At 45.9% G+C, this 14,714-nt stretch overlaps 1 protein-coding gene across 2 annotated transcripts in view; it reads left to right on the forward strand.

Moving 5' to 3' along the window:
* Positions 1–14,714, forward strand: part of hip1 (huntingtin interacting protein 1) — a 228,191-nt gene that overhangs the window by 29,677 nt on the left and 183,800 nt on the right. Inside the window, exon 1 of one of the 2 annotated variants that reach the window (XM_068008050.1) lies at positions 7,980–8,293. The exons of the other annotated variant lie outside the window; for it this stretch is intronic. Coding sequence (XP_067864151.1) covers positions 8,276–8,293 — 18 coding nt within the window. The 5' untranslated portion in view covers positions 7,980–8,275. Of the gene's footprint in view, positions 1–7,979; positions 8,294–14,714 lie in introns of those variants that run through there. 2 annotated transcript variants of the gene reach the window in all.

Here is a 14,714-nt window from a genome sequence, read left to right on the forward strand (position 1 = left end):
TCATTCTGTTCTCCCAGTATTCCTGGTGATTTGTTTGTGTCAGTCTCTGTACTGAAAACTTGGTACTTGATTTCCTACTAGTTTAGTTGTCCCATGTACAAAAAAAAAAGCCTGGTTGTCCTCCCCCCAAACCTCCAATTTTTCAGCTGTGGCAATGCTGGCCAATTGCTCCCCTCTCTGACTCGAGGTAGAAACTCTGCAACTTTCTCCAGCTGGGGTCAGCCCACTCTGTACCAACTGGGCATAGAACCTGTCGCGGGAGGGGTGGTGACTGCACTGAAGGTGGAGACTGTTCTTCTACAAATAGGCAGTAGGACTCAAAATGGCTCTTGTGTGCTTGATGGGAACCAGTGCAGTCAGAGTCACAGTTGGGGTTGTTGCAGGCCTGATGCATCAGTGACTGTCTCATTGAGCCCAGTACTTGATCAGTACATTATGCTTTGGAGGCGGCTTGTGCGGGCTGCCTACAGCACACCCAGGTGCAGAGCACGGAGCTGCTATCTGTTAGATTCATGGAGGGTGAAATAGGTAGTTCTGGTGACATTTGGTAAGAAGTGACATCTGCTGATTGTTGTGCAGTGATTCAGCAGACTTCATTCTCAGCCCTGATATTATACCTCTTCTCCTTCACTCCATTTTTTTAACACAAAATCCATTTAATACTTTTACGCACTGTAACCCGGGGTAGGGGGGAAGGAAAAGAGAGAGGGCACAGTGCACATCTGTTCCTGTGGGTATTTTGAGGTATTAATCATAATTCTGAACAAGAAATGGAAACAGAAGGATCAATCTGCCAATTAGGAACAAATCCCCTCCCGTTCACTTTTGCGAAAGGAAGAACGGAAAATGCTGGAAATGCACAGCAGGCTGATCAGCGTCTGAAAGACTTTGAACTGAAGCGTTGACCTTTTGGGTGTCGATTTTGAGCTGCTTCGCATTCCCATTGCTTGTTTCCTTTTTCTTTTTTCCTTTGCTTGTTTCTCCCTCTCTCAATATTTCTCACTCACTTCTTGCTCTTCGGCAGAGTTTGATCTAGCTCTTTGCAACTATCTGACTGTGTGTGCTTCAACACTGGGGCATGCTGGCCTCTGCTTCACCCTCCCTCCCCATTCTCCGTGAGGTGTATTGCCTTAGTCTGGTTACCGAGGTGACACAACAGCTTCTTGGGCTGGGTGGGGCGGTATTTAGGCCCAAATGTCAGCTGTGACTCCAATTCAAAAATGTTGTCTTTTTAAAAATGTGCCCAGGTGAAAGCCCAAGAGCCACAGTGCAAGACAACACCCAAGATTGAAAAGAGTAGGAAAGAAGATGGAAGCATATCAAGGATTGGCGTTTCGTTGCCTGTGTTGGCCCCCACCCTCTGGCATCTGATGTGAGCTTGTGACAGCTTGCGTGAGCACACCATGCAACTGGGGAGCTTAACTTGTGCATCCTTTAGGAGACTGTGATTGCATTTTTCTGCTTAATCAGAAAAGCGCAGTCCTATTTAATACTGAGCTGTGAAACCAAGAACATACATATTTATGTAGCCCTGACGAGTTTCAGCAGGTCCTTGATCATAACCTGCCTTCAGATCTGTATCGCTTCATGCCTGCAGATGTTGCATAGACTGCTGCCAAGTGGCTGAGAATGCAGATTCTCGTACCTCACTCAAGTGGCCACTGCCCTGTGTGTGAGCCTGAGCAGTGAGCGGATAGACTTGTTGACCATGAGCCAAGCCTGATATCAACACCTTGTTGGGTGCCAGGCCTTTAGGCGGTCTTCAGGGAGACCCCAGGTGGTCTCTGTGATCATCAGATTTCTGTATTTGTTGAGTCAGTGAATTATTTCTATTGTATTTCCCAATAAAAGTGTTTTCTGCAATGAGTGGATTGTTTTCCTTGGGGTTTCTGACACTGAACATTAGGATGGGGTCCCTCGGCGTGCACCTGTATTTGCCAGGGATTCCTATGCAGAAGAGTTTGGAAGCCACTGGTCTGCACTGTACAGCAAAATTGATACCGATCAAACCTGGGACCTGCAAGGACTGTGTGGCTTAGTTCCATTCTCGGTGCGTTTTTCAAATGAGTTTTTGGAACAGTCACCATGGTCACATCTGAAGCCCTTGACTATACATTGTCACTACACTAATGGATTTTTAAAAAATCACTAAGGCCCTTGATTATACAATACAAAACAAAACAACTGCATGCAGATTAATGACATTTCCTTTAACATTGATCTGATTTTACTGTGTTTGTGACAGCATTTCATTTGACCGATTGCCTATTTCAGCAAGGTGAACCTGTCACAGAAGCCCACCAGATGGCGATGGAGTTGCATTCCTTGAATCTTGATGTTCGGAGAAGCGCTGAAGGTGTCTCAAGTCCTAACTCTACCCAGATACAAAGGGGCCTGAATCTGGTGGCTGGGGAAGACAGTGTGGTTGGATTGACTGCTTGGGGGTGAGGACCTGACATTTGAGGCAGATCCTGGTTTCCACTCTGTTTAATTCTGGTCCAAACTTCAGTCCCCCCAGCCCCCCCATGTCTTGGGGTTATGCTTGGGGGAATTTCTGGCTTACCTCAGGAATTGTATCCCATTACACCCTTGTAACACCCATTAGAACTTTCACCAACAGTGAGCTGGCTTGAGAGCCAGGGAGAAGCCCCAGGAATGCATTCAGGAAAGGTAATTGTTCCCGAAGTGGTTGATTATTCTACCTCGTTAATCCTTGTGGGCAGGAGAAACCTTTTCAACCTTTGATCCTTCGAGGACCACCTCCTTCTCCATTGGAGCCAATTTATGCTGCCCTGATTTTCCGGTGTGTTGTTGGAGCGCGTGCTTGTAGTGGCGTGGGCTGCTCACCCTGAGTTTGATAATCCCACCACTCCGTGTTTGGGATGGCCCTGGATTGACGAGAGCCCCACTCTGTTGCATTTCCTCCAGTGGAGTGGGACACCTGCAATTAGGTGCCCAAGGTGTTCAATGCAGACTGACCACTCCACCCAAAGTAAGGTGAATGGAGCTTTTTAAACTATCTGCAACAGAGGATAATGTGACCAGAGCATGTTTTAAAACTATTACATTATTACTGTTTTTATTTTTTTTATTCGTTCATGGAATGTGAACGTTGCTGGCAAGGCCAGCATTTATTGCTCATCCCTAATTGCCCTTGAGAAGGTGGTGGTGAGCCGCTGCCTTGAACTGCTGCAGTCCATGTGGTGAAGGTACTTCCACAGTGCTGTTAGGTAGGGAGTTCCAGGATTTTGACCCAGCGACGATGAAGGAACGGCGATATATTTCCAAGTCGGGATGGCATGTGACTTGGAGGGGAATGTGCAGGTGTTGTTTCCATGTGCCTGCTGCTCGTGTCCGTCTAGGTGGTAGAGGTCGCAGGTTGGGAGATGCTGTCTAAGAAGCCTTGGCGAGTTGCTGCAGTGGATCCTATGGATGGTGTACACTGCAGCCACAGTGCGCCGGTGGTGGAGAGAATGAATGTTTTTAAGGTGGTGGATAGGGTGCTAATCAAGCGAGCTGCTTTGTCCTGTTTGATGTCAAGCTTCTTGTGTTGGAGCTGCACTCATCCAGGCAAGTGGAGAGTATTCCATCATACTCCTGACTTGTGTCTTGTAGATGGTGGAAAGGCTTTGGGGAGTCAGGAGGTGAGTCACTCGCCGCGGAATACCCAGCCTCTGACCTGCTCTTGTAGCCACAGTATTTATATGGCTGGTCCAGTTAAGTTTCTAGTCAATGGTGACCCCTAGGGTGTTGATGGTGGGGGACTCGGCGATGGTAATGCCATTGAATGTCAAGGGGATGTGGTTAGACTCTCTCTCTCTCTTGTTTCTTGTTGGAGATGGTCATTGCCTGGGACTTGTGTGGCGTGAACGTCACGTGCCACTTATCAGCCCAAGCCTGGATGTTGTCCAGGTCTTGCTGCATGCGGGCTCGGACTGCTTCGTTATCTGAGGGGTTGCGAATGGAACTGAACACTGTGCAATCATCGCGAACATCCCCACTTCTGACCTTATGATGGAGGGAAGGTCATTGATGCAGCAGCTGAAGATGGTTAGGCCTAGGACACTGCCCTGAGCAATGCCTACAGTGATGTCCTGGGGCTGAGATGATTGGCCTCCAACAACCACTACCATCTTGCTTTGTGCTAGGTATGACTCCAGCCACTGGAGAGTTTTCCCCCTGATTCCCATTGACTTCAATTTTACTAGGGCTCCTTGATGCCACACTCGTCAAATGCTGTCTTAATGTCAAGGGCAGTCACTCTCACCTCACCTCTGGAATTCAGCTGTTTTGACCATGTTTGGACCAAGGCTTTAATGAGGACTGGAGCCGAGTGGTCCTGGCGGAACTCAAATTGAGCATCGGTGAGCAGGTTATTGTTGAGTAAGTGCCGCTTGATAGCACTGTCGACGACACCTTCCATCACTTTGCTGATGATTGAGAGTAGACTGATGGGGCGGTAATTGGCCGGATTGGATTTGTCCTGCTTTTTGTGGACAGGACATACCTGGGCAATTTTCCACATTGTCGGGTAGATGCCAGTGTTGTAGCTGTACTGGAACAGCTTGGCTACAGCACGTGTCTTCCCACATGTTCGCCCCACAGGTTTTATCAAACGTGTGGGGAGAACTTGTGCCCATTACCAGTGATGATCTGTATATGGGGGAAGTATTGAAAAGGTGATGTGCCCCTCCAGTTCTAAGAATATAAGAAATAGGAGCAGGAGCAGGAGAAGGCCATATGGCCCCTCGAGCCTGCTCAGCCATTCAATCAGGTCATGGCTGATCTTCGACCTCGCTCCACTTTCCTGCCCTATCCCCATATCAATGTAGGCAGAAGATGGTTGCATGAGAGTAAGTAACCAGGAAGTCTATTCTGGGGTGGGGGTTAGAGTAACATGTAAATTATATATTTTTAAAAATCCTGTCTTGTCCATGTCTCCCTGCTGTCCACTCTACCCGCAGTAGAGACTGATGAGTTTCTGCTAGTGTCACTGTTACTGTTGGGAAGTGTGTCAGGACAGATTGAAATGTTTGTCCATTTTTGAACTGGTACTTTTTCTGTTTTTTTTCTTCCCTTTCCCCTCCTAATCCCTGAGGGCACGACTGTTGGATACAGTTGAGTTTTATAAATCGACCTTCGTGGCCGTTCTGCATGTGTGAGCCTGGACAACTGAGCGTGGGCAGGCTGCTTTACTGATGATGCTGTGCACGGAGACTGGCGCTCAGCGGGCCCCACCTGGAGACCGGCGCTCCGTGTCGCTCGGAGTTCTGCGGTATACAATTGTGCCTTGGCGTCCCTTTCTTCTCCTGAACTGTTTGGGACGTTTGCTGCATCGAAGGTGCTATATAAATGCACATTGCTGCTGCTGCCCTGTGTAGTGTTTGCTGTTCAATTCTGATCTCTGCAGTTGTGGCCCCAGACAGCACTATGAGGAATAAAGTGAGTCTTGTATTGAGGCTGTGGTCCGTCCTGATGGATTCAGCATTAAACAATGCACTCCCTACACTGGGCATTGACTGGTATGCAGCCTAGGAGCAGCCCCGAGCCTTTGGGCGTGCCACAGCACATTGTTTACTGCATTCAACATTTGTTCAATTGCAGGTTTCCTTGAATAGTACGATTGCATTTACAGTGAAAAGGCCTTAACGGCAGCAGTAATAAACCAAGATGTTTTTGTTTACTGTAATTCAATTGTGAAGAGAATTTTTTTAACCAAAAAAAATCAACTTTAACTCCTGACTTGCAGGTCCATAGACGAAGTATAAAATCTCACTCCGTAATGTACTGGTTGAAGCAGTCTGACTCGGCCACCAACTGCTGTTAGTGACAAGACATCCTGTTCGTGACATCCTGGTGCAAAGGCTGATGGCTGGTCCCGATGTGATTGTACCCCTTTGAGTAATGGGTTGATCCCTTTGGTTGCGTGAGAAACACAGACGCTGAAGCAATCACCTGTCACATGGCAAACTTTTTCTAGAGAGGAACTAAAGAGCAAAATATTCTCGTCTTAAACTTGGGTTTTATAGAGTGAAAACTTGAGAGGTATAAAAGTTTGTCTGGGGGAATCAAGCTTCTCAGAAAGCAGCTTAAGCAAAGGATGGATAGATTATCTGATAGATGTTAAATGACTGTGGGTGGAGCCGTTGGGTCGTAGCTGTTTGGCTTGCAAGAGATTTAAAGAAACAGATGTTATGAGACAGTTGAAATGATCGTATAGCTAAATTTTAGAATTTGAGCTTCCTGCAGTGCCCTCTTCTTGTGAACATTTTGACGGCATTCTCCATAAGTAGAACGCACCTTCTACAAATTGAAACGCGCGATTTAAAAAAAAACTTTTATACTCAGTCCAGCAGTTAATCCCGATCGCAGTAAATGGCTTAGCAGCCAGAGTCTACAGTTCCCCTGTGTTCCCAGTCCCGAGCACTCCCATCCATTATTTGAGAAAAGAAGACTTGCATTTATATAGTGCCTTTCACGACCTCGAAGTCCTGAAGCGTTTTACAGCCTTTGAAGTGCGGCCACTTTTGTAATGTAGGAAACGCCGCAGCCAATTTGCGCGCGGCAGGGTCCTACCACTAGCAATGTGATAATGACCAGATAATCTGTCTTTAGCGATGTTGGTTGAGGGATAAATATTGGCCAGGACACCGGGGAGAACTCCCCTGCTCTTCTTCGAAATAGAGCCATATTACGTCTACCTGAGAGGGCAGATGGGGCCTCGACTTAACGTCTCATCCGAAAGATGGCATTTGAGCATTGAAAAAAATAGCAACATTGAGTCATTAAGAGGATACCGGGGATGAGAGGATATAATTACGTCGAGAAACTTGCAAAAAGTAGAGCAGAGAAGGTTAAGAATAGAATTGTTCAGTTTTCAATAGATCAGTTTTCAAATGATCTGGAAAGGTGAACAGTGAAAGATTATTTCCTCTGGTTGGTGATTTGTTGCTAAAAGGGCATAACCTCAGCATTAGCACTGAAAGCATAAAGGGGAAGGTTGGAAGAAATTTGCTCAGTGTTCTTAGAATATGGAATGCCTTACCACAAGTGGCTATTGAGATTCAGTCAATCACATTTTAAGAGAAATGAAGATGAAGAAAAAGATTGAAGGGCATGAGAGAGAGAGAAAGGGAGAGAAAGAGCAGGACATGGGATTAGAGAAGGAGGCTTTGATGTGGAACAGCATTGGAAAGGGCACGATGAGCTGAATGGCCTCCTTCAGTGCTGAAATTTCCATGATTGTGTTACGTGGTATAACGCTCCTGATATAGCGCCAACAGACTGCGAGCAATGCCATGGAGTGTCTGCTAGTTGTTGCTGGGTGAGGCTCTACGTTTATAAAGTCTCTTGGAACTTGCACTAAACATGGACAACGTACATTTTTTTGCCAGACTCTTAACATTAACTTAGTAGTAATTAACGGTTAACTGCACACTGATCAGTGATCTCCGGTGTTGGAGGGGGTTTTCTTTCAGTGGAAAATAAAAAGGGATTAAAGGTTTTGGTAACGACGGGTGAAATCTGTCCTTTTGTCAGGCAGGGTTAATTTCCTGAGCTTTGTTGCTGAGAGTCCAACAGCATGTTGAATGCTTCTTCCTCCTCCCTCCCTCCCTCCCTCCCACAATTGCTCTGGTATTTGAAATAAGGTGATCTCTTTTCTTATTTAAATACATGTTTTTAAATGTGTGTGTGATGTGGGCAGGACAGCCTCTGTTTGTGAAACCCCGGGGAGCTTCTAATCAGTAAAGTGACGTAAAAAAAAAATGACAATCATCAGACGCTAGTTTCCTGTGAATGAGGATGTCAGCTGTCAGACTCCCCCCTGCCTCCTCCCCATCCCCCCCCGCCTTCCCCTCCCCTCCCCTCCCCTCCCCAGTCTCCTTCCTCCTCCCCCTGTCCGGAAGCTCTCAGCTGGAGATGGTATCTTTGCAAGCAGCCTCTCAGTCCTGGTTGTAACGACTTCCAGACTTTGCAGAAAGGGAGGGGGAAGAAAAGGTTCTGTTTGTGCTGCTGGGAGGGGAAGAAGAGGGGGGGAAAAACAAGCTCCCGTTCAATTGGACTTGGACTTAACTGGAAAGGGCAGGCCATGTTCTTTTCTGTCGCAGGTTAAGTGGCAGGTCCCACAAGCTATCGATGAAAGATTGTGTAAGGACTATAAGATTGTAGCTACTGGAGTCTCTCTGGATACAACTCTGCTTTTTTCCCCCCCTCTCTCTCTCGCGGTTTGTTGTGCGTGTGGAGGAAGCAGGACATAAATACACAGACTTCCACAATGGATATTGGAAAAACGGTAAGTGTGTGCAACTGACGGGAGGCTGGAGGGCCAGAAGCTACAGCAAACCCCAGATGGGAGTCTTTTAAAACAGTGAGAAATACCTGGGAACCGTAATATTAACCCTTAACAATTTGAAGTGTTGTAGCTTTTGTTTGGGACTGACCAGCTTCCCTGCAGTTCTCGATACAAGTGTTACAAAGGCAGCTGTAGAGTAAAGCACTCCATTGTCCAAGCTTTTGTTAACACTGCCGCTTGAGTCGATGAGGCTGGATGGTGTGGAGGCAGCATGTATAATTTATATATTTTTTTGCAAACGTGTATGCTGGTGTTTGACAGACGTTCAAACAAAGCCATTCGTTGCTGTTTTTTTATAAATCCCGAAGCAAGTGGGAAGCTATGAAGACCAGATCTGTCCAACCTTATCACTGAGTACTAACCGGGTAAACCAACGAATGAAAGCAGTCGGTTCTCAATACGGCATGTGGTGGTGTTTGGATTCGGTTGTATAATGTTCACTGGCTTCGATCAGTGAATAGCCCCAGTGTATCAGTGAGCTGCTGCTGGCAGCCGGGGAGAGCCCTGTTTAGCATGAACAGCCCACGCAGTCTGAGCATATTGTGTGGAGCACTTCCTCCTGACCCTCCCTCCTCCCCCATCTGCCACAATCGCACCCCTTCTGAATACAAATGCTGCTGTCGCCTCTACATTCAGGCAAAAGTTTATCTTGGAATTTGTTTTGGCAGAGATTGAAATTTTTTTCTTTCTTTTGGGAGCCCTCCACAAGAGATTTGAATCAGTGGATATTGATGGTATCAATAGAATTCCAGGATGACTTTATTCAGGAAGGGCGAGAGTTGTTCATTAACACGTTGGGGTACAAGATTGATGTAACGTGCATTGTTTGTGGCTCATTCAGTGGATAAACCCTCGGTCGAATGTGCTTTCTGTTGAATTACCAAAGAATGGAGTATGTTGTGTGTACTGTTGAAACCTGAGTATATGTTTGTGATTGGATTCAAGGCCCCACTGCAAAGTCAGGTAACATTAATCAAACATTACATTTATTCATCTCTCTGCATAGCTTGTGTATTGACAACAGTTGGAAGAGGGAGGTTAATATTACTCATCACTGACCTTTCACTTCCTAGAAGAAGTGCTAACTTTCTTTCTATAGCACTTACTGGGCCACATTCAGTTTGACCTTTTTTCCTGTTGCTTTGACCATGGCTGTGCAGAGTTTTGATCATCACCAACAGGGGAACAACTAGTTTGTGGTTGGACACTTGAGGACTTCTAAAGAAACCATTTGAATTTATATATCACCTCATCACAACACTCTGAAATGTCCCCACATATTTCATAGAAATTGAATTACGTTGCACAGGTATTGTTCTGTGTGTAACTGTGACAGCCACGTTGCGCACAGCAAGATCAAACGAATGCCAGTGAGATGAATAAGCAGTTAATCTTTTTGGCGGTGTTGGTTGAGGGATGAATGTTAGCCAGGACACTTGGAGGTCACCTCTTCTTTGAACAGTGCCATGGAATCTTTAACGTCTATCAGAACAGGCGGATGGAGCCTCGGTTTAACAACTCACCCGAAAGGTGGTACCTTCTAAAATCCATTGCTCCCTCGATACTGCACTTAAGTGTCAGCGCAGGTTGTGTGCTCGAGTCTTGGCGTGAAGCTTGAACCCACAAACTTATTGCTCAGAGACCCGAGTGTTACCAATTGAGCCAAGTTGACACTTGGGCAATTCTTTCCGACTTGGCACTCTCAACGGGGAGCTTCACGACCTGGGAGTGCATATGGTGAACTTGGGTGCAAGTTGTGCACGGTTTTCTGACCGTTAATTTAGCTGGTCCAATAACTGCATGCCTAAATGTCTGATATGCATTTATGGCGGGCGAAACTTCCGCCAGCAGTGCGAAGTTGGAAAGTTGCCCCATGAGTAAGGTCTTTGAACATTTTACAAGGGTCCGTTCCTGTGTTGGAATAGTGCAGGACCAGCATTCTACCACAAGGGGTCATCAGTGAGCTTTGTAAATAGACTGCCGCCTATTGGTGAAAACCAAACAGCGCAGCATTTCAGTATCTTTGTGGGCCCTTTGTTCCCTGCAGAGGCTTTTTTGAAGCTCAGACCCCTAATCTAGATTACTACGATTATTTTCAGTTTTACTTATTCTAGAACTAGGAGATTGTTGTGATATTCTGTTCATGCAGCTTTTAAACCAGCCGCACAGGATAAGTGCTTGGGTCACCAGATTCAGTGCAAAGCACTGGTGTAGTGTTGATACCAATTCGCTTTCCCCATCTTTGAGTACCTCCTCCAAATCTACCTCTTTGACCCTGCTTTCAGTCACCCCTCCCTGCCGCTCAGCATCAGTTATGCTTTTGTGGGGCATTTACTATCTTAAAGGTGCTGTAGAAATACAAGTTTTTGTAATGAAAATTTTACACTTAGCCAATACTATTTAATATTACGCTATGTTTTTCTGTGATGCTCTTACTTTATCACCGCAGCATTACCACCAGCATCTTCAGTATTTCACCCTAGAGTTGGGTTGTTTGATAATTCAAAGTGCTCCCTCCAGACACAATCCGAATTTGGAAGAGCAAAATCTGCAATTATACTTATCATAGTACCATATAGCACAGAAGGAGACCAGTCAGCCCATCGTGTCTGTGCTGGCTCTTTGGTAGAGCTGTCCAATTAGTCCCACTTCCGTGCTCTTTCCCCATAGCCCTGTAAATGTTTTCTAATTCCCTTTTGAAAGTTATTATTCAATCTGCTTCCACCACCCTTTCAGGCAGTGCATTCCAGATCATATCTCGTTGTGTAAAAGAAAAATGCTTCCTCATGTCGCCTCTGGTTCTTTTGCCAATCACCTTAAATCTATGCCCTCTGGTTATTGACCCTTCTGCCACTGGAAACAGTTTCTCTTTATTTACTCTATCAAAACCGTTCATGATTTTGAACACTTATCAAATCTCACCGTAACCTTCTCTGTTCTAGGGAGAACAACCCCAGCTTCTCCAGTCTCTCCACATAACTGAAGTCCTTCATCCCTGCCACCATTCTAGTAAATCTCTTCTGCACCCTCCCTAAGACCATGACATCCTTCATAAAGTGTGGTGCCCAAATTTGAATACAATACTCCAGCTGGGGCCTAACCAGTGATTTATAACTTCTGGATGTTAATTGTAATTTAAATGGATGTATGTACATTTCACATGCCCACCATGACCATTTTACTCAAGTTCTAGTGATGATATTGACCGACTCTTGGTGTTAACGGATCATTTCTTATTATTTCATTGACTCCTGAAGATCTGGGTATTTTTTAAAATTAAATTTGTCTACTTTTGGAGTGTGGTTCCTAAAACAAATTGTGCAGGGAGTGATTTGTGTTTTGGATTCATGCCTTCCAGGAAGTAAGTGGAGATTGCCCACGCTGATTGCTCAATCTGTGATAAAGAAGGCTTGTACTTCTGGATCCGCTTAGTGCATTTGTAGATTTGTCCCGGTGCCTGCATGTTCGATGGATGCACCCAGAGTTGTCCTTCTTTTACACTGTTTCGAATCTTGTGATGTTGAGTGTCAAATCCAATGAAGACCCGATGTAAAAAGGCAAAAACTAGAATTTGACTTTGCTGTACAAGCTAGTGGTGACTGAACGGAGGATGAGCTGGATTTCTTGTGTGTGGCCCTGCCCACATGATCGAATAGCGGCTGACAGAGTCTTGCTGCACGTGACGAGTGGCTCTTTGGGTGAAGTCTTAGAGAGTGGACTGTGCTGTTGCAAGAGTCGGTGCCTAGTGGAGAGAAGATCGGAGAGGAAACCGCTCCTTACACCCTCCATAAACTTGAGCTCATCCAAAATGGCACCAAGTCCCGTTCACCCATCACCCCTGTGCTCGCTGACCTACATTGACTCCCGGTCCAGCAGTGCCTTGATTTCAAAATTCTCATCCTTGTTTTTAAATCCTTTCACGGCCTCACCACTCCTCTGTAACCTCCTCCAGCCCTACAACCCTCTGGCGATCTCTACGCTCCTCCAATTCTGGCCTCTTGAACATCCCCGATTTTAATCGCTCTGCCATTGGCAGCCGTGCCTTCAGCTGTCTACGGCCTAAGCTCTGGAATTTTCTCTTTTTTTCTCTCTCCTTTAAGACACTCCTTAAAACATACCTCTGACCAAGCTATTGGTCACCTGTCCAAATATCTCCTTATGTGGATCGGTATCAAATTTTGTTTGATAACGCTCCTGTGAAGCGCCTTGGGACGTTTTACTATGTTAAAGGCACTATATAAATGCAAGTTGTTCTTAACGATCACGTCCCTGCTGCAGTCCTAGTTTTATTAAGTCTGTCCGTTAAGGTAGCAGCAAGAGTTCTCTTTTTGTTTAGTTTTGAGCTCCCCCTGCCTCATTGAAACCATTGTACATTATTCCCTCTGTCTCTCTCCTATGCAGATTAGTGACTGAAACTATAATTAAGTTGCTGGCATGCCAGAGAGCCATGAATAATTAAAAACTGAAACATGCTGCTGGGCTCCCTGTATCGGCTGGGGGCTGCAGTTCTTATTGCTTATTTGCGGAAAAGAACTCCTCGTACTGAGGAATTGCAACAACAACTTGCATTTATATAGTGCCTTTAACGTAGTAAAATGTCCCTAGGTGCTTCATAGGAGCTTTAGCAAACAAAACCGAGCCACATAAAGGAGATATTAGGACAGGTGGGAGGTAGGTTTTAAGGAGCGTCTTAAAGGAGGAGAGAGAGGCGGAGAGGTTTAGGGAGGGAATTCAAGAGCTTAGGGCCCAGGCAGCTGAAGGCACGGCCGCCAATGGTGGAGCGTTTAAAATCGGGGACGTGCAAGAGGCCAGAATTGGAGGAGGGCAGAGATCTCGGAGGGTTGTAGGGCTGGAGGAGGTTACGGAGCTAGGATGGGGCAAGGCCATGGAGGCAAGGAGAAAGAGGGGAGCTGCCTTGCTTGTTGTAGACCTAACAAGTCTCCAGTTTCATTTCTGCATATGTAACTTGTACCTGTGCGCTCACTTTTTTAAATAATGTGAACAAACTGGTAGCCAGACACGTTGCAGAAGCAAAACAATTTAATAAAAAAACAGAAAAAATGCCACTTATTTCATGTCACTTTTTCTGATTTGGAGCTGAAACTGACCAGCACTTCACAATTTGCAAACGTCCCTGTCCAGATGACAATTAAACTGTTTACTTAACCATCTGACCTGATTGTTTAAAGGGACACACCTATACAGTAGCACAATAATACATTGTGTTACTCCTATGTAAAACAGCGCACCCTGTGAGCAATGCCATGGAAGATCCTCGAGTAATACATAAGTTATATTGCAGGTGAGGCCCCAAGATTTAGCTGGTGAAGGAGAGCAAATACTTACGTTTGCATTGAGTGGGTGGCGGCCCAAATCCAGCACCAGTGCTTCAAAATGTGTCGTGGGCGCAGAGTGCCACCCTGAGAGAGGGTGACCTCACCCAGTGATGTTGCTGGCAATAACCATAAAGGAGCAACACAGCTTTTGCTGTACGTCAGGGGCCACTCTTTCTTTCTGACCCTTGTCCGTTAGAGAAGGTTCGTGGCCAACTGATGGGTTTACCCCATCGCAGGCACCACTGTCCCGCAGTGTAAATTGGGCAGGTTGCCGAGCAGCAGCAGGCTCAGCCCGATGACACATACCAGCCAGTCTTGTGGCTGCTGCCAAAGTCGTTTTTGAGACACGTGCACTTCCTCAAAAGAGGGAGACACCACATATATAAATGGGGATAACTGGTGTAGTGGAGAGGAGGTTACATTTCTGGTTCTGAGGTTACTGCTGCTTTAAGCAGTGGTTCTGCAGTACTGGCAGTGGCCCCTAGTACTGTCGAACCCTTCACACCACCACACCCCCAAATTTTTTGCGAGATGGATTCCACAGTAGCAGGAACAATATTGAAAACAATTGTGCATGTAGTGTAGTCAGTGCAGGAGTGCACGTTATAAAATCTGGCCTAGAGGTTGCAGGTGGATGTGTATAACTTGCACACTTTGCGGGGTGGGGTGAGTTTTGTAGTAGTGCATAATTTGAGGTGGGTGCACCGTCCCATCATTTTGTTGTTTTCCATTCAGCTTGCTGTTAGAAAATGTTTCTTTTCTGGTTTTGTGAAATGTGCCGGGTCTTTTACTCCAGTCTTGATGTGCCAGCAACAGGAAACTGATCTTGTTAGCAGCCCATAACGCTGGGCTTTAAAGATTAGTGGTTGGCCAGCTGCTCAGTGTTTACTTGCTGTCTCCGAGTATGGCACAAAGCTGATGTGAATCAGCCAGCTTTTTCAGAGAACAATTTTCTTTCTTTCTCTCCTCCTCTCCTGGTGGCACTGACCTGCTGGGATACATTTCAATGTTTTATTTATTTAAAT

This window comes from Heptranchias perlo, chromosome 28 (assembly GCF_035084215.1).
Source record: "Heptranchias perlo isolate sHepPer1 chromosome 28, sHepPer1.hap1, whole genome shotgun sequence".
NCBI lineage: Eukaryota > Metazoa > Chordata > Chondrichthyes > Hexanchiformes > Hexanchidae > Heptranchias > Heptranchias perlo.